At 52.0% G+C, this 22,737-nt stretch overlaps 1 protein-coding gene across 5 annotated transcripts in view; it reads right to left on the bottom strand.

The window, feature by feature from the left end:
- The window catches only part of MDGA2 (MAM domain containing glycosylphosphatidylinositol anchor 2), a 315,520-nt gene extending 300,918 nt beyond the window's left edge, over window positions 1-14,602 (bottom strand). For all 5 annotated transcript variants that reach the window (XM_042868550.1, XM_042868537.1, XM_042868569.1 and 2 more), the window contains exon 1: window positions 14,453-14,602. In XM_042868550.1, the coding sequence (XP_042724484.1) occupies window positions 14,453-14,525 (73 nt within the window). In that variant the 5' untranslated portion in view covers window positions 14,526-14,602. The remainder of the gene's footprint in view (window positions 1-14,452) is intronic.
- Window positions 14,603-22,737: the final 8,135 nt, after the last annotated feature.

Raw genomic sequence — 22,737 nt, forward strand, 5'->3', positions numbered from 1 at the left:
CAGCCAGGAGAACCCAACTTAGTTGACAGGACAGAAAACATGGTTGGGCTATGAGAAACTCTCACTGGCAGTATCAAAGCATGGGGATTGCTGGCAACATTCTTTATAATGAAGTATCTGCAAAAACTCATTTTCCCCCTGCATTAAAAGTCCTTCTGACATTTTAAGAGCTTTTATACAAAACGTAGCATCTCTTGCTGAAGTATAATCTAGCTTCTAAAAATACTGTGAGCCAAGAGGAGCCTGCTGGCCATCCCTTTATCCAGGTGGGGTTAATTTAAGAGCAGACTGAGTTTCAGCAGAAGCAGCACAGCTTTTTGTGGTATCAGGTCTAACAAGAACTGTTGCAAAACTGCTGCAGCTTGAAGCATTCACTAGGCTGCTCCCACAGCCCCATGCCTCCCAAAATGGTGATGGACCATGTAAGTGTAAGTGGTTGGTTTAAGAGCTATCGCTGCAATAACTGAGCCAGCCATGTCTGCACATACCTGTAAAGCTCAGAGGGCTGGGGCAGGAGGGCACAGAGCACATTGGGTCACAGCCTTGGAGGAAGCCACCAGATGGTGGTGATACTCAGAGGGTGGTGAGGCACTGGCACAGGTTGCCCAAGGAGGCTGTGGATGCCCCATCCCTGCAGGCATTCAAGGCCAGGCTGGATGTGGCTCTGGGCAGCCTGGGCTGCTGGTTGGCGACCTGCACACAGCAGGGGGTTGGAGCTGGATGAGCACTGTGCTCCTTTACAACCCAGACCATCCTATGATTCTGTGAGAGCAGCAGCAAGGAGCACACAGCATTCCTAAATCCAGTTGTCATAGGACACCACACTAAGCACCGCTAATCTACAGATGTTCTAAACACAGAGTGCTGCTTCTCATCCCAACACCAGCACTGGGCTGTGCCTTCCTGCGCACTCCCAAGGAGATGCTCTGGGGGTCCCACACCTGCTGCCACCTGGGAGTTGGAGCCACTGTTCCTGGAGATGTTATGGGGCCACAGAGATGGAAGCCTGGATGCGTCACACGAGGCTGGGCTCCCATTCCCAATAGGGACAAACACAAGGCAACAGCATTGGAGTGCTCACAGAAGAGCTGGCATGCACAGCAACCAGGCTCAGCCCAAAGCAGGGAAATGAACTTGAGAATTCAACTGAAATTCAACGCATCAAACCCAGAAAGTGGTTATTTTCTGAACTGATCCCCCGGACCTGTGTTAACTGCAGCTATTGCAAGGATAAGGAAAGAGATACATATTCTCTCCTGACAAGCACACAAGCAGTAACTGGAAGCGTGCAACAGAACAGCTTTACATTTCAGTTTATTTGGGTTTCATCATTTCATAACTCTTTCAATATCTGCAAGCTTAGTGCTGCTGTTACTGGGCTACTCTCCTTATCCCACATAATGCCCTGACCATACTGTACTGATTTATTACATTATTGCACTGCTAAGGCACAGGATTGCCCTGCTCACATACAGCATTTCCAAAGAGCTGCTCAGAACGAGAAGCTGAAAGGACTTCAGCAATGCAAAGGACAATGGATTCTGTTGAATTACTGCATTGGCACATGTCAATACCAATTTTTCCTTGGAATAGCATGAGAAAGTCTTTATCGATAAGCTAATTAGAGCACACACTTAGCACTAACCACTCATCTGAGCCAGATATTCAGACTGCTTGCTCACTTCCCACCTCGCCCTGACAAAGGTTTGCAGGTTTGCTCTGTATTTCTTTGATGCCTCCAGGAGATGCTCCAGGACCATCCAGAAAGCCAACGCCATCCTCCCTTTGATTCCCACTTCTGTAATCCTCATTTTCACCTCCCTATTGAAAACCACAAGCTGATAAGCCTTTCATAGCCCCACACATCTTTCAGCCTTCCACCTCCTTTGTTGGTTTTTCTTTTTAACTGATAACCAGTGGGAAATGCTCCTCTGGACCTTCTGGAAGGCACCCTGAGGAGGCTGCAAATGGGTCACAGCTCACCCCACGCAGGACTCCACGAGCCACAGGGCTGCTGGTGTCAACTCACCTGCATTACGAAGGCTGAATCATCTTCCACTGCTTCCTACACTAATAAACGCTGCTTTTGTTTCTTCCCCTCCCCCCAATCCAAACACAGCCATGACTGTTCCATAAGTTAAGTGAATAGGTAAATTCATACTACATATTGGGCTACAGCTTGATACATCCTCACTAGATAAAGAGGAGTGTGTTCCATAAGGACACGCTAATTATTATTATTTACATCGCAGTGAAGGCTTGGAAACCCTGCCAGAAGCAATCCCACTGCGACAGGTGATGCACGAACAGCACACTCCCACCCTCAGGGCTTTGCAGACCAAGAACATTTGTCTTTTAAAGACCAACACAGCTCTGTTCTCTGCCCACCGTTAAAGCTTACTGCTTTCTTGGCTCACACCTCCACATCCATCTCTCCCCTGCTCTTCCCATCCTACATAGCCCCAAAGATCTTGGCAGCACATCCTCCATATGGCTTGCAGAGTGGTAAACCACCTTCTGACGGTCAGATTAGATGATCCCCTGTCTTTTTGAACCTTAATGATTCTATGATTCTTTCCAGACACTGAAACACCTCTCTCACCTCCTCCTGCACAGACCCTTTGGGAGCACCCACCAGAAGACCCACACCAAGGTCCAGGCACAAGCAGGAGACTATGCAATCTGCCCTATTACACAGCTTCAGAGTTTTGTTTTAAGGCCCAGTGCTTTAGGTAATTTTTATTAACATTTTAATGAGTGATAAACACAGCCTTGCAATTAGGGAGTTAATGACACTGCTGCACATTCAAGCTGTAAAATACATTTCCTGCTATGAGCAGCTGTAAACTGGAAGTTTTAATTGATACAAAACAATGCTGAAGCCATCTCAGTTCTGCATTTGGTTTTCTTCTTCTATGAGTGATCTCATACTAGTCAAAACTTCTCTAACCCCAAAAGCAGCACAACAGCCCTCAGCATCCCAGCTGTGTGCTGTGCTGGTGGTACAGCAAAGGGCCAACTCCAGGCTGCAGAGATTGGTTTGACAGGATGGGACCCCACATAGTTCATCATCAATGGGCTTTGAGAAAGACATGGCCAAAACAGGAGGCAGACAGAAGAGCTAACAAAAACCACGGAGCCAAGGCTGCGAGTTTAAGACCTTAACACATTGCCTGTGAGAACCCCACAAGAGCATCTTCAACAGCTATTGCATCTCATGTGCTCATTACAGCACAACTGTATGCTTTCAGCATGACCGAGCCAGGCACACGTTCTTATGGGAACCTGATTTTCACAGAATTGCATGGAGAATTTGCACAGGGAACATCCAACACCCATTTCTGGAAGGCAGAAGGGTCCAGCTCTACCTTCAGGACTCCTAGGTCAGAGACAGCCACACAAACATTATGCCCAACAGGACTGTCATCAGCTAACACCGCTCAGAAGAAAATTAAATAAAGCACTCGCTCCTTCTATGTAATGCTTTATAAGCTGATACCTGCAGAACAAGCAAGCAAGTGCTGTATTTCCAACATATACATTTGCCATTTGCAAGGAAGAAAGGAGCACAGATTCATTCCTGCAAGAGCAGAACTGCTGAGGCATTACAGGTGTATGAAATAAAGACAATCTCAGCCAAGAAAGCAAAGGTGCAAGCAGAACACCTGGTGGGTTTTCATCAAATCAGGATTCCTTAATGCAAAGCTGTTGGCTTGCCTTAGGACATGAAGACAAAGCCCCACATAATAAAGTAACCATCAGCTCAACGCACTGCATATCAGACCCCACATGACATTAGCCATATTTGCCATCATCTGAAGAAGCAAACTGCATTACCTCACCCCCAACTGCCTCCCTGTGCTTCCACCCCATATCAGAAACAGGGGCAGAGGAGAAAGGTTAGCTCTGCTCAAAGTACACTGCGACCAAGCAGTGGCACACACAAGGGACAGTCACCATTAGGGGTTCAATGCATGTGGACCAGTGGAAGACCACAGAGCAGTGAGACATCATGATGTGGATGCACTGGGTGGAGAAATGGCTGCCACAATGAAATCATGAAGATAGGAAGTCCTCCTCACCCACTGCCTCGGCATAGAGAGACTTTATGGTCAGAGAAGCATTTCCAACCAGCAGCTTCCATCAGCCCTGCAAGGAGCTGCTCATGGCACATCTGCACTGCCCAGATCTGCTTCACCCAGCTGCCTTCACACAGTGTCAGTAACACTGGGAATGACCCAGGTCTCCCACAGGATGTGAGCCACCAGGGCTTGCTGCATGCAGGCTCTGGCCACAAACAGCCACTCCACAGCAAAGCATTTTACTAAGATTCCCCCTGCTTGGCTGGTTGAACCCCATGCAGATGTGAGGACAGACTTTTACAGCACCCCAAGGAGTAGCAGATGGCCACACAGCTCTGAACCCTGGGAGAACACCACACATCCTCCCCAGTCCCAGCAACAAGGGCTTTGCTGCACAGAGGGAGTTTTTTGCACCAAGCACAAAAGCTGCAGAGGTTGTAATTGCAAGCATCTCCCTAAAGGAAACCAATTCTGCCATGCAAACACTGAGTCTGCCCCACTTGTGCAACACCTAGGTTGGTATATAAGTCTGCACTTAACCTCCTGGCTCAGCCCAGCACATACTCCTATTACTTAGTTGAAAAGGTTCATTTCTAATGCTCAGCCTTTGTGCATCACTTTTACAGCATATTATAACCCTTAAAGCAAAAATACCTAGAAATCACTGGCTATCATCTGACTCATCTCCTGCACCAAGGAGAGGGCTTCCATCAAGCACCAGATGGAAGGAAGGTCCTTTTGGTAAAAATAGAGCTTAGTTGCAGGGTATTGGTTTTCCATTTGAAAAGCCCCTGAAGTTTGAGGACTCAACTTGTTTGAGCATGGAGTAGCCGTGGGCAGCAAAATGTTCTCTTTATGAGAATATTTAATCTCAGTAGAAAAAAGTCTCTTTTTGTTCAGGTGCCTGAGGTAAAGTTAAGCTTTCCTATAAGGCAAAACATAGGCATTAATTAAACTAATTAAAATGTGAGAGCTTCTGCCCACCACAGCAAGGAGAGCACTCATGGCTTGCAAGTGAGAGGCTCTTGGACCTGCCTGCCCACCAAGCAGGTCTCTGGTGTGCATAGGAACCACATGCTTGGCCAAGAGCAGACACAGCACCTACAGAAGGTCTCAATACACCAACAGGAATCAAGTCCCACCCCAAGAACGTGGGAAGTCATCATTTGTACATGTTAATATTTCAGCCCTGTTTTCTGCTGGCACAGCTTCCAACCACAAAGGGAGACTGCCAACATTTGCTCATCCACCAACTCTACTAGCTCTTACAGCGGATTAGCTCATCAAGTAATTGGGGCTGCAACGCAACAGGACACTGTGGGCTACACAAAACCCAGCTGCTGTCATCAGACCTCACCTCTACCTGCAAAAGCAGCCTCAGTTAAAGAAAAAAGACTTATTTAGAATCATTCCCTCACACATCAGTACAGCAGGAACCAGTGGCACACGTACCACACATTAGGAAACAACAAGTTACTGAAAAAGACACATTTTTAGAATGGTTGGAGATCAACTCATTGACCATTGAGACCTACTGTAGGAAGCCTACTTGGGCAAAGGCGAAACAGATGATCCCTTCCAAACCCTATGACTCTGTGACCTAAGACACAGACACAACACACCAGGCATGGTTTGCCATTATATAAATTCAAGTGAAAAACTTCTTCCTCCCCTCTGCACTAAGAAGAGCCAATTCAGAAGTCCGACACATCCCACAATCTCCTGACAGCGTTACTGAACAACCAGAAAACATTTCAGTGTTTTGACACCCTCTAAGTGAGACAGTTTCGTTTTTATTTAGTTGGAAACGTCTGTTTTAAAACCCCTTTCTGTTTTACATGAAAACATGCATGTAGGTTAAAAGAAAGAAAAAAAAAAACAACACAAACCACAACAAGCTCCAACACTTTTCCACTTTGTCGAAACACCGTGCTCACCTGGAATAACTCCCACAGCTCCTGAAGATGCAGAACACATTTACCTCTCCTTGCCCCCAGCGAGCTGAGCCCAGGCACACCCCAGAGAGCCCTCTCCTAAAGTATCACCTCATTTCTCCTTGCTGGATTCAGTCAAACCAGGCCCAGAGGCACCGACGCAGCACTGGGAGCAGAGCATCCCTACAACCCACCGCAAAGCCCATCCCGTGAGACAACAGGGGAACCGAGCAACACAGCACAGCCACCTCCACAACCACGCTTTAATCCGTTTATGCAGCACAGCTAAGAAAGTATTGGCTTCCCAACACCCCTACCACCTCCCTCCGCAAGCAAAAGAAGCATTTCAATGAAAGAAAAACTCACGTTTAGAAGAGCAACTTGAACGCTCCAGCTTCACTAGCTTGCTCCAAGCCTGCTCACAGCCCAGTGGGAGCAAATGCCAGATGCTAGCCTGGCCCTGCTTTAAATAATGATCTCAATTAATTACAGCTGTGGGGCTGCAGACATGCCATTGAACACCTCCAGAATCACAGAATGGCCTAGGTTGGAAGGGACCTCAAGGATCACGAAGCTCCAACCCCCCACCACACGCAGGGCCACCAACCTCCACATTTCATAGCAGCCCAGGCCCCATCCAACCTGGCCTTGAACACCTCCAGGGATGGACGGGGCATCCACAGCCTCTCTGGGCAGCCTGTTCAATGCCCCTTGGAAGCAGCTCCATGACTGACTTTGTACTGGTAGCCTTGTTTGAGTGCAGAGTGGAAAGAGAGGTGCTGCTTCCAGGGGGAGAAGCAGCAGGGAAGTGGCTGATTTACAAAGTTTTGCTAATAGGTACTGTGCTGTTTGGCACTGATAACGGGGGAGAGGGGAGAAAACTGGGGAGTGGGAAACAGCCCAGGTTAGCAACTAAAATAACAAGCTGAAAATGTCAGCTGGGCGCTGGGGATGGTATCAGCTGCACCACATTGTGGAGTCCTCTCATCCCTGCACCTGGAGGGTCTGTACCAGGTCTGCACACAGGCAGGACTCTGCCCCACCATCTGAGGACAAAACCTTTGCTAAAACAGCTACTGTGGCAGCTCTCTTGTTGGTCTGACCCTTGCACTGCCATGCTGCCAAGACTGCCTTATTGCTTTATATTCCACCAGTATAATGCAGAACAAAAAAAAAAAGGGGGGGAAAGCAATCCAACAAGCAGGAGAGCAGAGTAAGTCCACCTTCAGAAAAACAGCCATTAATCAGGTGGGCAGCCTGACGCAGCATCCAGTATCTTTACCTCCTTCCATTTGGATGTGCTTGCTTAGTTGCTAATTCACAGTCCCTGAGCAGTAATGATGAGCACGACGTGATGGAGGTGGTGGTGTGATGTAGGGGGATGTGGTGGGGGCTCAGGAGGGAACTGCCACTACCAGCCTATCCTCTTCTTCCCTTGCTCCCCCTTTTCCAGCTGCAAAGAGCTGTTGTTGCATGGCTGAGACTGACAATAGAAAGGAGTCACCATCCCTGGAGGTGCTCCAGAACCATGGAGATGTGGTACTGAGAGATGTGAGCAGTGGGCATGGTGGGGTGGGCTGGGTAAGGCTGGGGATCTCAGAGGGCTTTTCCAACCTGAATGATTCTGTGATTCGAGGATCAGTTTTCAAGGAGTTTGGGCAAACCAGTGTGCAATAGATTAAGCAACTGAAATGAATGACTTCAATTGCCAAATCATCACAATTGTGCTCAGCAAACATATAATCTTAATCCTTGTAACAAAGGTGGTAACCACACATCGGTCCCCATCCCAGCAGGGTCACAGTCTTCTCTGCTCTATGGAACAGAGCTGCCTAACACCTGCGCAGGCATTGCCCATAACAAAACAGAGTAGAAGCAGTTTCTTAAGCAACAGCACAAAGAAGAGGGACCTAAAATCAGCAGCATTTCTAAAACCTTCCTCCCAGACTGCTTGTGAAGGGCTGCAACCCATTATAGCTTCACTAACATCTTTTTATGTCATCTCATCTCTGCAGCGGGGAAAAATGCTTTCAAGTTCAGCATTCCACTTCCCTAGGCTTAAATATTCATAAAGCAAGAACCACACCAAAAAGGTTTAACTCCAGTTTGAGAATTGAGATGGGAAATAGGAGTTTTGATCCAGGTGCTAACAGCCAGAGCTGCTGTGTGTATGCAAGGAAACCATTGGGAATGCATTGTCCCCACATGAGTGGGGTGGATACAGCTTCCATCCATTTCCAGGTCTGAACCAAGCATGGCAGCATACGTGCTAAATCAGTGGGGATGAGTTCTTCTCATCAGCCCATGAAATGACTGCAAAGGGACATGGCTTAATGGGCATGGTGGTCAACAGTTGGACTCGATGATTTTAGTGGCCTTTTCCAACTTTAATGATTTTATGGCCCTACGATCTATGAATACAAGTCTCAGCAGGTTTACTTTCAAACCAGTGAGGGAGCTTTTCTGGTTGTATCCCAAGGTCTGAAGGCTCTAGGTCTGGTGCATCAAGCAACCTGGTGTAGGGAACCTGCTTTAGCAGGGGGGTTGGTCTCAATGATCTCTAGAGGTCCCTTCCAACCCCTACAATTCTGTGACTCTGTGACCCATGGCTTCTGCCTTCACCAATCCAGCCCTAGGGATGACAGTGCTGGCCCCAGACCACCTCTCTCATTGTGTGGGATGTGACTGAGACGTTAAAATCCCTACATTTCAGGCTTGCCAGGTGGGGCTGGTCATGCATCCCTGCAAGATGTCCTCCAAGATCCCCAAGCCCAACACCAACCCACCCCACCATGTCCACTGACCACGTCCCTCAGTGCCACATCTCCACGGTTCTGGAACACCTTCAAGGACTCCACCACTCCCTGGACAGCTGTGCCAGTTCCCCACCAACCTTTCTGAGGAAAAATGTTTCTTAATATCCAACACCTGAACAGGTGACAAAAGTCTCTGCCCAAGTGACAAAAACATCCAAAGATGAAATCCACAAAGTGCAGTAAGGCTGCCACCAGTGAACCTGGTTATAGAAACACCCCTCGGAGTCCATGGGATGCTCAGGTGTTCATGGCACCTGTGACCCCCCACACTGTGGGACCTCATAGCAGGCCAGAGACAGGCAGCCCAGAGGCCAGGAGTCTCATGCTCATAGAATCATCACAGAATCCTAGAATGGCCTGGGTTGCAAAGGAGCACAGTGCTCATCCAGTTTCAACCCCCTGCTGTGTGCAGGTCACCAACCAGCAGACCAGGCTGCCCAGAGCCACATCCAGCCTGGCCTTGAATGCCTGCAGGGATGGGGCATATGCTCATATCTGATGGGTGATTTTATTCCATCTCACAACACTGCAGCTGGCTGTGTCTCCAACCCAGGGACATGCTGGGGTGCAGGTGCCAGGCAGAGCCAAGGGACCTTGGAATGGTGAGAAGGAAGTTCTTTATCACGGCTCTTTGGAGAGCACTGCAGGCATACATATGTACAGCTCACAGCTACAGAGAGAAGCGTGTGCTGAAACCCAGCTCATGTTTCCTCGCCTAGCAATCCTGCCTTGACTCATGTTTAATAATCCTTCTACTTTCCAGCAGGACAGAGAAGGGCAGCTCTCATCCTCAACACCTCTGCAGCCCCCCTGCAGGGCGCCCCAGACACCTCTGCCCCTTCGCTGCCAGCAGGACTGGGATACAGAGGTGTTACCAACATACCCAGACCTTCCAGCCCTCCCTTCCTACACTGAGCCATCCACCAGCATATTTCATGCACTGTACTCTGAAGGGTACACAGTGTTTTAATCATGTAATGTAGTAATAACATAATTAAAGTCCACACCATTTCCTAAGTAACATGTATTACTCCAGTCGTTGCTTTGATATATTAAAAATAGATTAACTGGTTCCCAAAGCTTGGGGCCAGGCAAGACAGTGGGTTTCATACTGACCTCCCACCAGCCACGCTGCCCCCACCAATCCCACTTATGCTAATGGAAGAAGAAACTTTTGTATGTTAAAGATGTCATACATCCAGCACATCTCCTGCTGAGCTTCTGCAACAACACAGACATAACATGAAGGCTGGTAGAAAGGTAAATTGGGGGTTCTCAACTTGTGGGGACACAGCATGGCTTCGAGCAAGGAGCAGCACTGCAAATGCTGAATTCCCATCAGAGACCAAGGGAACTGCCCTGCCTTGAACATCCACCCTCAGAAAACTGCTTTTCCCCCAAAAGAGTCTTTGCCAGGTTTAAGAAAAGATGGGAATGCATAGGTGCTGCTCCAGGGGAAGAGATGTGCTGCAGAAGAAATGGAGCCCTACAGGAGCGTGCATATGTCTGCGTGCCTATAGAAGCTGGCACTGCAATGCATGCAGAGAGCAGACCATTCCTTCTCCAAATCAGGTACCCAAAATGCTGAAGAGACTGAGCAACACAGCGCCGAGCTTTAATCATTCATCTGCTTCCTTCCTCCCCAGCACTTCATCTGACTGATTCTAATTAAACTGGATTTTGCTCTTCCGAGCCAGGAGAGCTTTTGTTTTATTTGTTCAAAGACTGTTTCCTTGCCACCCGATTTCCTCCAAATCTCCCTCACAGGGACTCAAAGGCGGCGATTTCACCACCTCTGCCAAGAGCATCAGCTGCTGCCTAGCGGGTGAGAAGCAGCATGGAGAGCTCACTGCGTGCTGGGGGATTGCTGGGAGCCGCCACATGCCCGATGGCAGAGATGCGCCATCCCAATGGAAGGGTCTCCATCAGTTCTGCAGGGCTGGAGTCAAGCCTGGTGTGGTTTAATCTCCATTGCTTATCACACTTCTACTACAGAGAGTTTTCACTCTTCCATCTTTTAGACGACTGGCACAGGTTGCCCAGAGAGGTGTTGGTTTCTGCACACACTCACAGTCAGGGCATGGGCTCTGAGCATGGATGGAGCTGTGGGTGTCCCTATGCAGTGCAGGGATTGGGACCAGATGGCCTTTAAAGGCCCTTTCCAACTCAGGCCACTCTGTGATTCTATGATTCTATTTCCCTTAGCCCCAATTTATTGCCTCCCGGTGCCCTAAATCACATCCCCACGCTGCAGGATGCTGCCCAGTCCCTTATCTGCAAGCATAGCACCGCTCCCAACACCTGTTAGCAGAAACGATGGCCACCTCCATACCTCCATGCCCTGCGCTTTTGCTGCCAGAGCTGCTGTGCTGCTCAGCCTGCTGCAAATCCAAATCCCTGCATGAACACCTGCAGCACACAGGCAGAACGACACACCTCTGGTGCTCAGTTAAAGAGTTAAAGCTGTCCTGGAGCAGTGGGCTCGTGCAGAAGCTCCTGGAGCAGGCACACAGCTGCAGGGCAGCGCCGGTCCCTGCAGCACCGTATAATTCCTGCCCTGTTCCCGGGGCCGCAGCGCTGCCCGTGCACAATCCCAGCACTGTGCCGGGCTGGCCCAGCCCACACAACGCCCGCATTCACTGCCATGGAAATGCCCTCCATCCCCACGCATCTGGGGCTGCTGACCCTCCCCTTTGTAACATGGAAAACGCTCTTAGTTTAAGTGTTGGGTTTGGGTTTGTTTTTTTTTTTCCTTTTCTTTTTTTTCCTTTTCTTTCATCCTTCTAATCCACTTGTTGGACCAGGCAAGCAGCAGGGAAAGGGAAGGGCAGTGGCACGCCAGCACTGCCAGCCCAAAGCTGGCAATTACGAATCCCCTCTGGATGGGGAGCAGGGTGTCCCACGTGGCTGCATTACAGAGCAGCTGGAAGATCCCAACTGGCACACAGTGACCCCACTGCCATCCTAGGAACACTGCAGAGCTGGAAGGTGCACTGCTGGGTTTTGGTTTCCCCGTTTCCCAAAGCTGCTCCTTTCCAACAGCCAGCTCTCCTCAGTAACATTTCCAAGCCAGCACAAGGAAGCAGGACGATCTCTCTGACATTTAACGTGATAAATACCCATGCATGCAGGCACCAGCAATGAGAAGCCAGCTCGCTCCTGCAGCCACATCTGATGCTGTGCGCATTCACCCCACGCCCCAAGCTGGCTCAGAGACCCGGGAGCTCTTAAGCAGCCCAACACTGTGGCTCCTGGTGGCACTTGAGATGAGGAAGCACTGACAACTGCCCTCATGGTATCCACACCTGCAGGGATGGGATGGGATGGGATGGGATGGGATGGGATGGGATGGGATGGGATGGGATGGGATGGGATGGGCAGAACCTCTCACCTGTGGGCTGTTACAGGGAAGGGTATTGCCCACATGTGGCTCTGTGCAGCCTGGTCTGGTGGTTGGCAACCCTGCACAGGGCAGAGGGTTGAAACTAGATGAGCACTGTGATCCTTTTCAACCCAGGCCATTCTATGATTCCATGATTTCAGGAGTGGTGGCAGTGCGTGGGGACTCCAGGGGCATCGTGTGCCTGATCCAGGGCAGGTTGGCACCTGGAGATCTGACCCCAGGCTCACAAACTCCCACAGCCTTGATGTGATGCCATTTATCTACTTATAAATGCTCCACACACACACACCTTGGCCTTCTCAATGAGCTATTCTTTCTCTTGTAACTCTAAGTTTGTCGGGAGGATAACCATCATGTTCTGAATACTTACGTTTTCTGCTTTATTAACCGTGCAAGTCATGCATAATTTACACTGGAGGAGAACTGCACGCAGCACTTGGGTTCCTCTAAAGATTATTTTGCAGAATACAAGCTGGGTAGAGCAGAGAGCTGGCCATCCTGCCTGGGGGCACCAGCTCTGCTCTGCCCGCATCCCATGGCCCCATCACTCCGAAATCTGTCCCCAGCTCCATTCCCTGCTGTAAATGCATGTAAATGACTTCCTAAGCGCAGCTTCGCTATTCAGAAGCAACAGAGGAAAGTTTAGGGGCAGACGCACAGCCAGACATCAGGGGATCTTCATTCTATTTTTTGTACAAACCGGGGATAGAAACGCAGAGCATTGGTTTGCAGTTAAATACTAAAGTGCACCCACAGTGCTGCTGTGGACACACACACGGGTTCCCCTTCCCGGGCCAGGGCTCGCCTTGCAAATCTTACTCGGAGCACCGACTCCCAAATACCCGATACCAAAATGCGTGCACCACAGCGGGATTTCGGAGGCGCTGGCCGTGCCCCAGATCTGGCAGCTTTCGGCAAAGCTCTGCCCATTGCAGACAGACTTCGGGAGAGCCGACAGAGAATTCACACAAAATGGGTTTCCAACGCAGCGCAGCCACACACGGCTGAGCTCACAACGCTCCCCCCTCACTCACCCAACCCCAATACGGCGTTACGTTGTACAGAAAGGCATCGCGGCCAAACCAAAGTCCTGTGATAAACCCGCCCGTCACTTTGCGTACACACGGATGAGCTCAGCCTGGGGCAGGAGCTGCCTTTCCAGCAGCCCGAGCTGTGCCCGAAGCTCTCCAATCCGCACCAACGGTGCCGTTCCATCGCACCCAAAGCTCCGCGCTGTGCGCCGGGAGGGCAGAACCCGGCGCTCCGCCGCCGAGAGCCGCACGTTGGCGCCGGCACGAAGCCTCCGATATTTTCGGTGATACAGAAAATCAGTCAAAAAAAAAAAATAATAATAATAATAATCAAGACATAGGAGAGGAAAGGGGAGCGGGTACAAAAAGTACATCTTCGACCCGGGGGTGGCGAGCCAGGAGCTCGGGCTGAATTCACCGAGTCCACCCGACACCCATCGCCGGAGCTCAGCTCGCAGCAGCTCCGCGCGGCCGCCGCTTACATAACCCCGCCGCCGGGCAGGGGGCCGCGCAACGGGCGGCGACCGACCCCCTCCCTTCCCTCCCCCGTGTTCCCCGCCTCCGGCTTCCACCGGCAATCCGCCAAAACGGGGCCAGCCCGACCCGAGGGAAGGTTGGGAGGGAGGGAGGGAGGGGGGGGGGAAGGAGGACAGCGCGGAGGAACGAGCGAACCCGCGGTTCCACGCACCGCCCGGCGCGGAGTGAACCGGCGGAGCTCTCCGCACCCCGCGGTGATGGGAGCGGGGCAGGGGACGCGCATCCCCGCGATTTGCAAGTCACTGCCCGGAGCTGAGGGGGGAGGATGGCGGTTCCAGAGGAGCGCTCCCCTCCTCCGCGCCGCTCGGCCGCGAGCACCGCGCGCCCCCGGCGGAGCGCGGCGAAGTTTGCGCTTTTCTCCCCCACCCCTCGCTGCGCGACCGCGGGCGGCCCGGAGCCGTGCTGTTAACAAGTGCGTCGGGGCCAGGCACGCGGCGGTGCTCCCCCCCCGCCTCCCAGCCCGCATCCCACGGCCCGCATCCCGCCGTGCCCGCGCGGTGTCAGCGTCTCATGGCAACGGTGCTGCCTCCGCCGGCTCCCGCGGCGCTCGGCGGCCGCGCGGGGATCACCGCACCTCCCGACCCCCCCCCAACCCCGCGTCCATCTCCGGCCACAGGCGCGACAAGGTCACGACTCGCCCCGCACTCACCGTACACCCCTTGCCCGGAGCTGCCCTCCAGCAGAACCGTCAGCAGCCCCAGCAGCCCGATCGCTACATCCATCTTCACGTGAGCATCCACATATCCAGCCCGGCGGTGGGGGGCCGCGGGGAGGGGAGAGAGGCAGCGCGAAGCCCTCCGGAGCCCCGCGCTCCGCTGCGGCCAAGCCGCGCACGCCCGCGCAGGCAGGGCGGCTGGGGGCAGGCGGCGGGCACCGCTCCGCTCTTCCTCCTCCTCCTCTTCCTCCTCCTCCGCCTTCTCTTCCTCCTCCTCCTCCCTGCGCAGCGGGCGGCGCGGAGCGGTGCGGAGCGGCGCGGGCCGAGCCCCGCTCACAGCCCCCTCAGGGCTCCGGCCGCCGCCGCCGCCGCCTCCCGGGGCCGCCGAGAGCCTCCCGGGGCCGCCGCAGCCTCCCGCGCCCCGCGGCCATCAGATGCCATCGCAGCGCCGCGGCCCCCGCATGATGCGCGGGGCCCCCCGCGCGGCGCGGAGGAGGGGGCGTCCGGGGGTGGGCGCGGGGCCGCGGAGGTGGGGCCGCGGAGCTGGGGGCCGGCCGGGCGCGCAGCGGGCAGCCCTCGGCGCTCAGCGCGCCTGCGGAGCGGCGGCCGGGCCCATGGCGGGGGCGGCGGGGGTCCTTCTGCCGCGCGGTGGTTGCGCGAGCGCGAAGCGAGGGCGGCCGTGTGCCGTCACGTTGTGCTGCTATACGTGCCGGCTGCCGGAGCCGGGGAGCCGCAGCCCGGCGACGTCAAAGCTGCGTGGCTGGCTGCCGCGCGCCTTCCTCCGCCTCCTCCTCCTCCTCCGCCGCCGCCTCCCGGGTCCCCGCGGCTCCGCCACCGCCGCCGGGTGCGCAGGGAAGCGGGCGGTGCCGAGCCGGAGCGCCGCGCCGCGCCCGGAGATGGGATGCGCGGGGCTGTGCGTTTAGCCTTAGGATGCGCGGAGCGGTGCGGTGCCGTACGGTGCCCCCGCGGACCACGCTGCGCGCCGGTGCTGCGCGGGACCGACGGTGCGGGGCGCGCTGCGCTCGCTCTGACCGCGCGCTCCGCTGCGGGGCGGGTTGCGGGGCTGGGGGGGCGGCACGCCGCGGCTCCCCAGCACCCCCCATCGGCACCGGGTAGAGCTCCGGGCTGTGCTCCCCCGGGGCCGTGCGGGAAGTGCGCTGGTGAAGGGTCTCTCTTGCCCCCGTTTACCACCGAGGGCTCGTTGGGAAGTAGCCGGCCGTGTCCGCGCTCCTTCTGTTTTGGTTCCTTGGGTTGCACTAAAACCATGGGCGCCTTGAGGCAGTTCATACTTAATGCGGGCGAGGAGGCTCAGGATCTGCCCCATCACATTAGCACAGCAGTGAGGGGCAGAGCAGGGTTTGGCCTGCAGTCTTGAAGTGTGGCAGTCTGGACATGTACGGTTGCATTCAGTTTCCTCCCCTGCCTGTATCAATTAAGGATTAGTGCTCAAGGCCAGGACCAAGTGATGTGCTCTGGAGCAGTGGCAGGATTTCTTATGACCCCTCTGGCATGAGGTGGGACTGTGCTAACAGGGCTTGGACATAGAATCATGGAATGGAACCATAGAATGGCTTGAGTTGGAAGGGACCCAGAGGATCATCAAGTTCCGACCCCCCTGCTGCATGCAGGACCACCAACTTCCACATTTCATAGCAGCCCAGGCTGCTCAGGGCCCCATCCAACCTGGCCTTGAACACCTCCAGGGATGGATGGGGCATCACAGCCTCTCTGGGCAGCTGTTCCAGCACCTCACCACTCTCTCAGCATCTAGAGAACTGATTCTGTGTCCAACCATTTCTTCTTCCGATAGAAAACCTGGGGGATTCACGGATGTTTTCTATTCTGGCTGAAGGCTGGGAAGGCTTGCAGAGATCCAACCTGGTATTTAGACACACGCTAAAATCCATTTGGCTGTTGCTTTGTTAGTAAGACTGGCAAATGCATGGTGGTGCCTCCAGCTGTGCCCATACCGTAGGGCACTTGGTGTGTGTGCAGGCCAGCATGCTTCCCTGCTATAGACATGTACTGGAGAAAACAGCAGAGCCTCACCAACGATCTTCTTACTTGACCATAGGATGTGACAGTACACTGTAGATTTTCTCCTGCTCCATGTGCAAAAAGACTTCTGGGTGTGATGGAGCCCTGCGTCCGGAGGCAAAGGATTTCCAGGTTGTGGGTCACTCAGCATTGAGGTATCTGGGGTGAGGGGAGACAGGCTGGTACTTCCCTCCAGGGTGGTAGATCTGACTATCCCAAAGCACAGGCACTGCTGGAGGATGAAAAGTGCCCCTCTTTGCCCATCTTTCACTTGCAAGGAGAATTTGGGGGCATCTGCCTCAGCAGATCTCCACAGGTGGCAGCACAGCCTTCAGTGGATTGTGGATTACATTCAGTTGTCTGTTGCCTTGTTGTCTTTGCTCTGCCTGAAGCCAACCTCCAGCCCTCTCTGTGATGCTATGCACCTTCAGAACTGACCCTGATGTGACAGCTTTGCCACATTTTCTGGGCTTTGGTGAACCCAACCCAGGTCAAACACACACCCAAGGCTCTGCCCCCCTCCATTCAGTCTCCTTAATCCCACAGCCAGCAGACCTACAGTGTCACATATGGGCCTCCTCAAGAAGCCATTTTGACCCTGTGGAGATGCTGTGCTTTTTCTTCACCCATCTATGGCAGGCCCTGTCCTGCTGGGGACACTTCTCAGGAGGTGGACGTAAGGATGCCCCATCCCTGGAAGTGTTCAAGGCCGGGTTGGATGGGGCCCTGGGCAGCCTGGTCTAGTATTAAATGGAAAGATTGGTGGCCCTGCATGTGGCAGGGGGGTTGGAGCTTCATCCTTGAGGTCCCTTCCAACCCTGGCTATTCTGTGATGCTGCAAAAAGCCTCCTTATGTACCTTCTGGTCAGCGTTGCAGGTTGAAAATCAGTAACTCCAAAAGGAGTTTCTGGACCTGACACAGTTAACTTCAAGATTGTTGCAACCCAGACACATATTATTGGGTCCAGAGGATTGAAACCATTAAATGGTTGCTGTATCCCATAGAACAGCCATGAGAAGGGGCTCAGCATTGTGTTAGCATGCCGTTGGCACTCGTTCTTGGAAGTTGGGGCTGCAGTGCTGCAGAGGCCAAGGCACCACTAAACCTTCCCACAAAAGCACTGCGGCTGAAATTCATGGAAATCACTCGGGTTGAAATTAAACAGGCACTTAAATCTCTGCGGGTTAAGTGCCCAAATGATATTCCCTGAATAGTGCCACGTCTGGCGTGGCTTTTTTTAGAAGTACCTGATTGATTTCAGAACATTTAAATGTTACTGCTTTTGCAAAGGTCTGCAGGGAGAGGTAGAATCATGGGATCGTAGAAGCGCTAAGGTTGGAAAAGGCTTCCAAGATCATCAAGTCAAGCCACCCCACCATGCCCACTGCCCACATCCCTCAGTGCCACATCCCTATGGCTTTGGAACACCTCCAGGGTCAGTGAGTCCACCAGTGCCACTGCATCACTGTTCTTTTGGAGAAGAAAGCTGGCCTTCAAATCCCTTACAGCTTTCATTTATCCCCAGAAAGGCTCACCTGTCACTTTTAACCCCAAAACAAGGCTCTCTTTGGGTGCTGCCCCCATCATCCTCAATGCACAGCCCCTCTGTGTGCACCCAGAGCTCTGCTGGCCTTTTGCAGGCATTTTGGTCACAGCATGTTGTAGGCCCCTCTGCTGCAGGATGAAGTGTGGTAAATAAAATAAAACAAAGTAAATTAAGCTGAATTAGGCTACCTGAATAACAAAAGATCTGGGAATGTAATGCTTCTAACAGTGTAGCCCCATATATACTCCACAGGTTTCTGCCATGGGGCTGCTCACATTCTCTTGCTAAGATGGGTTTTGTTTTGAAAATTGAAACAGGCTCATTTAACAATGTTTAGGGCCAAACCTCCAAGGGATGGAGTTATTAGATAAATAACTAAGCGTGACGGACCCTTTAGACACACCTGTTATCTTCAGTGGTGCAGTTTAAGTCTCAGAACTATTATAAATTACAGCAAACTACCTAATTTCAGGCTAAGTCTGCTCTACAGGAACTGGTGTGAATTGAGAAGAATCCTCCTGGCGTTGAAGAATTTACATGGGTGAGACAATCTGAGCCTGTGGTGGGAGATACACCTCTCCAAGGCCAAATTAAATGTTACTGTCTGCCTTGGGCTTGCTCTCCTCAATATATTTCCCTTTCCCTCAGTTCGAACCCTGTTGCTTTTGGTGCCTTTGCACCCCAGGATGATGCTGCTTCTTGGCATGGGTTATGCTCCATGGCTAAAAGTTGCATTCTGGGTTATTGCTCTGGATCCAGAGAGGTGGCTTCATGGACAGTGTCGTGCAGCCTTCTTCAGCCTTACCTGGGCATGGACCGCTGCCCAGTAAAATCTATGTTAAGGTCTACCTTTAGTGACCAGGGTTGTCTCTGCTCCATGCACTGTGTTTCACACCACCCTGAGGTCTTTTTTTTCCCTCTGCAGGAAGCTCCCGTGCTCACAACTACCTGTGCTCAGTGAAGGGAGCCCTGCAAGCAGCCCTTGCCTTAAATTTGGAACCTCAGCAGTGCACTGGGGCTGGGGCTGGCAGAGGGCATGGCTATGCTCTGCAATGGGCACCAGCCACACCGTGGAAAGAAGTATTGTGAGCAGCTGAAACAAAGCCTGCACATCTCCACTGGTTTTTCTTCAGACTCCTGCAGGGCAGAGAAACAGAAGCTGGCCTGTGAGATGCTGTGTGTCTCAGCCCTCTCTCATCTGATTCGCCAGCCGGGAGGAGCAGCCATAGGGATGGAACCAGCAGCAGCTCTGCCAGAAACAGGGCTGGAAGTGCCCCCAGCTGGGGTGGCCATAAGGAACATTTATGTTTGGTAGGAGCAGAAGTAGGGATGCACACAAGTTGCTGCTGCTGTACTGCTGCTTGCTTTTAGTTAATCTATGCGAGCCGTGACCACCTCGAGGACCCCATCTCCTGGCTCAGGAGGAAAGGAGGAGGTCCTCTTAGATCCCTATAAACACACTGCCCCGATGCCCCATGCCTACAGGATGGACTGGCTGGTTGTATGTAAACCTGCTACACTCAGACATACAACGCTGTCTGCTTTGGTCTTCCTACAACGGCAGTATTGTTGCAATGGCAAGACGAGCGTGTTCTTGTTTGTGCCTAAGCACACACACAGTTTTGGCTGCAAAATGCAGCACTATTGTATCAAATAATCAAAATAATATTCTGCCCTGCTGCGCTAACACTGACTGGCATGTGAACAGCAATTCCCCGGAGTGGAAGGGAAGGGCAGGATGAAAGAAGTGGGTCACATTTAATTAACCAGCAACAAATGGGGCTGCTCACTGTATTGGCTGCATTGTGACCATAAGCTTCAAATTATAGGCGACGGAGGGAGTTGGACATCCTGTCAATAGCAAACAACATAGGGAAAAGGCAATCCTTCCTGTAGGCTGGCTATTTTGCAAACAAGCGGTGCACAAAGATAACTCCAATAAGGCTGACATTCACAAAATAACGAGTGTCTTGTGCATTATCAGCAGGAAAAAGAAGCGAATTCTTGCTAAGTTAAAGGGAAATATTAATGCACAACACTCCTGCTGGTGAAGCTGCCCCTGTTGCACTATGGAAATGAATCCTGGGAATTATTTAAAGTACCACAATCAGGACGAGTTTATTTCCCTGAATAAAATACAATCCCATTGGAGCGTCACTATTCTTCTTCATAATGCAGAGAGAAACAATTAAGTTTCAGTTGCTCCTGTCTACAGCCACTACATATTAAATGCAGGATGGGTTTCAGCAGTGGGAGAGGTTTGCATGAGCTCAGGATGTCTTGGAGTGCACTCTGCTGGCCGTGGGCCGAGGGAGGAAGGCTGCCCTCTGTGCAGAAGCCCTCTGCAGAGCTTAACCTGCTGTGGCTAAGGATCAAAAATAATACACTTCTATTTTATTTGGCGGCTCTTTGGTGTGCTGATGGGATGCTGTCCCTGTCCCCAAGATGCACGCAGATTTCCTCTGTCCCTTCCCGGGATGAAACCTTCCAGAAAGGTGCTATAGGGTTCTGTGAGTCTTACACTTTCCAGGAGCCAAGAGATGAGCAAATTAATTTTTTGCTGGTCTATTGCACTGTGAGCATCAGGGGTGATTTGTGGCCAGGGCCAAGGAGCTCAGAGGTATCTGCTGGAAGCGTTAATACAATTTCAGCAGGGTGAGCACCCTGTGACTGCATTAGAGTTTGGAGGATTGTTGACTGAGGGGGCCAGCTGGTGCAAATCAGTGCTTTATTACTTACACCTGTAAGCAGCTCCCACACAGTCTAGTATTGCTGGCAAGAGCCTGTTTAGGTGTGTGTGGTTGAGTACAGTCCCACCTGGGCAATGCCACGTGGAATTTGCTTCTTCATGCTTTTCTTCATAAAATCACAACATGGCCTTGGTTGCAAAGGAGCACAGTGCTCATCCAGCTCCAAGCCCCTGCTGTGTGCAGGTCGCCAACCAGCAGCCCAGGCTGCCCAGAGCCACATCCAGCCTGGCCTTGAATGCCTGCAGGGATGGGGCATCCACAGCCTCCTTGGGCAACCTGTGCCAGTGCCTCACCACCCTGTGTGTGAAAAACTTCCTCCTCATATCCAACCTAAACCTCCCCTGTCTCAGTTTAAAACCATTCCCCCTTCTCCCATCACTATCCACCCTCATAAACAGTCTTCAGAAGAACGTTAAGTTGCTCATGGTGGAAGGGTGGGCTACAGAATTGGCAGGTGCTCTACGTTTTTCACTATCTCCATAGTTAGTTGGCTGGTCATAGCCAGAGGACAACAGCTCAGTGTCTGGGTGAAGGCTGGTGATGAGCAGTGTCCCCCAGGGGTCCATCTTGACACCAGTGATCTTCAGCATCTTTAGCAGTGACACAGACTGCAGTGAGACTGACTGCACCCTGAGCAAGTTTGCTGATGACACCCAGCTGAGTGGTGCAGCTGGTATGACAGAAAGAAGGGATGCCAACCAGGAGGGCTAGGACAGGCTCGAAAAATGGGCCCATGTGAACCTAATGAGTTTCAACAAGGCCAGCTGCCTTCAACAAGGCCTTGGGAAGGCTGATCAAGTGGTTGGCAGGCCTACCCATGGCAGAGCAGTTAGAACTAGATGATCTTTAAGGTTCCTAAAAACATGAGCTATTCTATGACTCTGTACTGGAGGTACCACAATGGCCACGTACCATACTCAGCACTTGTTTCTGGATGTGAAGCTTCAGCCTGGAGCTGTGCCTGGAACCGTGGGTGCTGTGCTGCAATCTGGCAGCCAAACCACTCCAGCAGTCTCCTTGTAACATAGTTCTGGAACAGCCACCATGTAAGCTAGCAATACAAAACTGCAGTATTGCCCAGTCCCAGGGATAGCAGGTTTAGTGTGGTCTCTGGGTTGGGTGCCTCCAGCCTTCTTTTGTGGGATCTATGACAGAAAAACATTGTCTTTTTTTGTGCTCTGATGCTTCTCCAACCTCTTCAAGCAGCAAAAGCGTTGTGGATGCCCTCCACTCTCACTGGACCTAAACAAGCCCATTGAAATGTCCAAATGGTGCATTCTTAAATGGGGGAAAAAGTATTTCTCCGAAGTGTGGATACCCAACTTGGTTATCATCCTCTTTAAATGATAGCTCCCATCAGGCAGCAGGGTAATAACAGGAGATACTTCACAGATCTCCGGCCCAGTAATTGCTATTCATTGAAATGAACAGCAATCAAACCAAGACCTCCTCTTAAAGGGTTATATTGATTTGTTTAAAGTATTCCTGCTGTGGACCTCGTTTTGTGTGTCTCTGATTACCTACCCTTCTGGAACCTCTGTCTTCTTGTGGTTTTTGTTTGTTTTACTCAAACTGAACTCCAGAGCCTGGCTTGATTTGCTTGAAGAGCCCCGGAAAAACAGACTTTCAGCAGTTGCACAATGTGCTTTCTTGCCTCAGAAATCTCCTCTTTGTAGCAAACATGGCTTTGCCTCTGTCAGAGTCTCTCCTGAGCAAGTCTGCTTGGAAATGCATTCATTTTAAGCAAAGATTCATGGCTGGCAAGGGGTGGGCACGCAAGGCTAGAAACTAGTATGACAAGCTTGAAAGGAGAAGAAAAAAAGACTAGGAGATGCACTGACTTTAAATAGCTTTATTTCCCAGCTGTATGTTTATGCCAGCTGAGGATGACTGGCAGAGATGGAGAGCAAGAGGTCATGTTCACTCCTAAGCAGGAGCTCTTTCT

Source organism: Lagopus leucura, unplaced genomic scaffold (genome assembly GCF_019238085.1).
Source record: "Lagopus leucura isolate 7727_CA_CO unplaced genomic scaffold, USGS_WTPT01 Super-Scaffold_1, whole genome shotgun sequence".
Taxonomy (NCBI): Eukaryota; Metazoa; Chordata; class Aves; order Galliformes; family Phasianidae; genus Lagopus; species Lagopus leucura.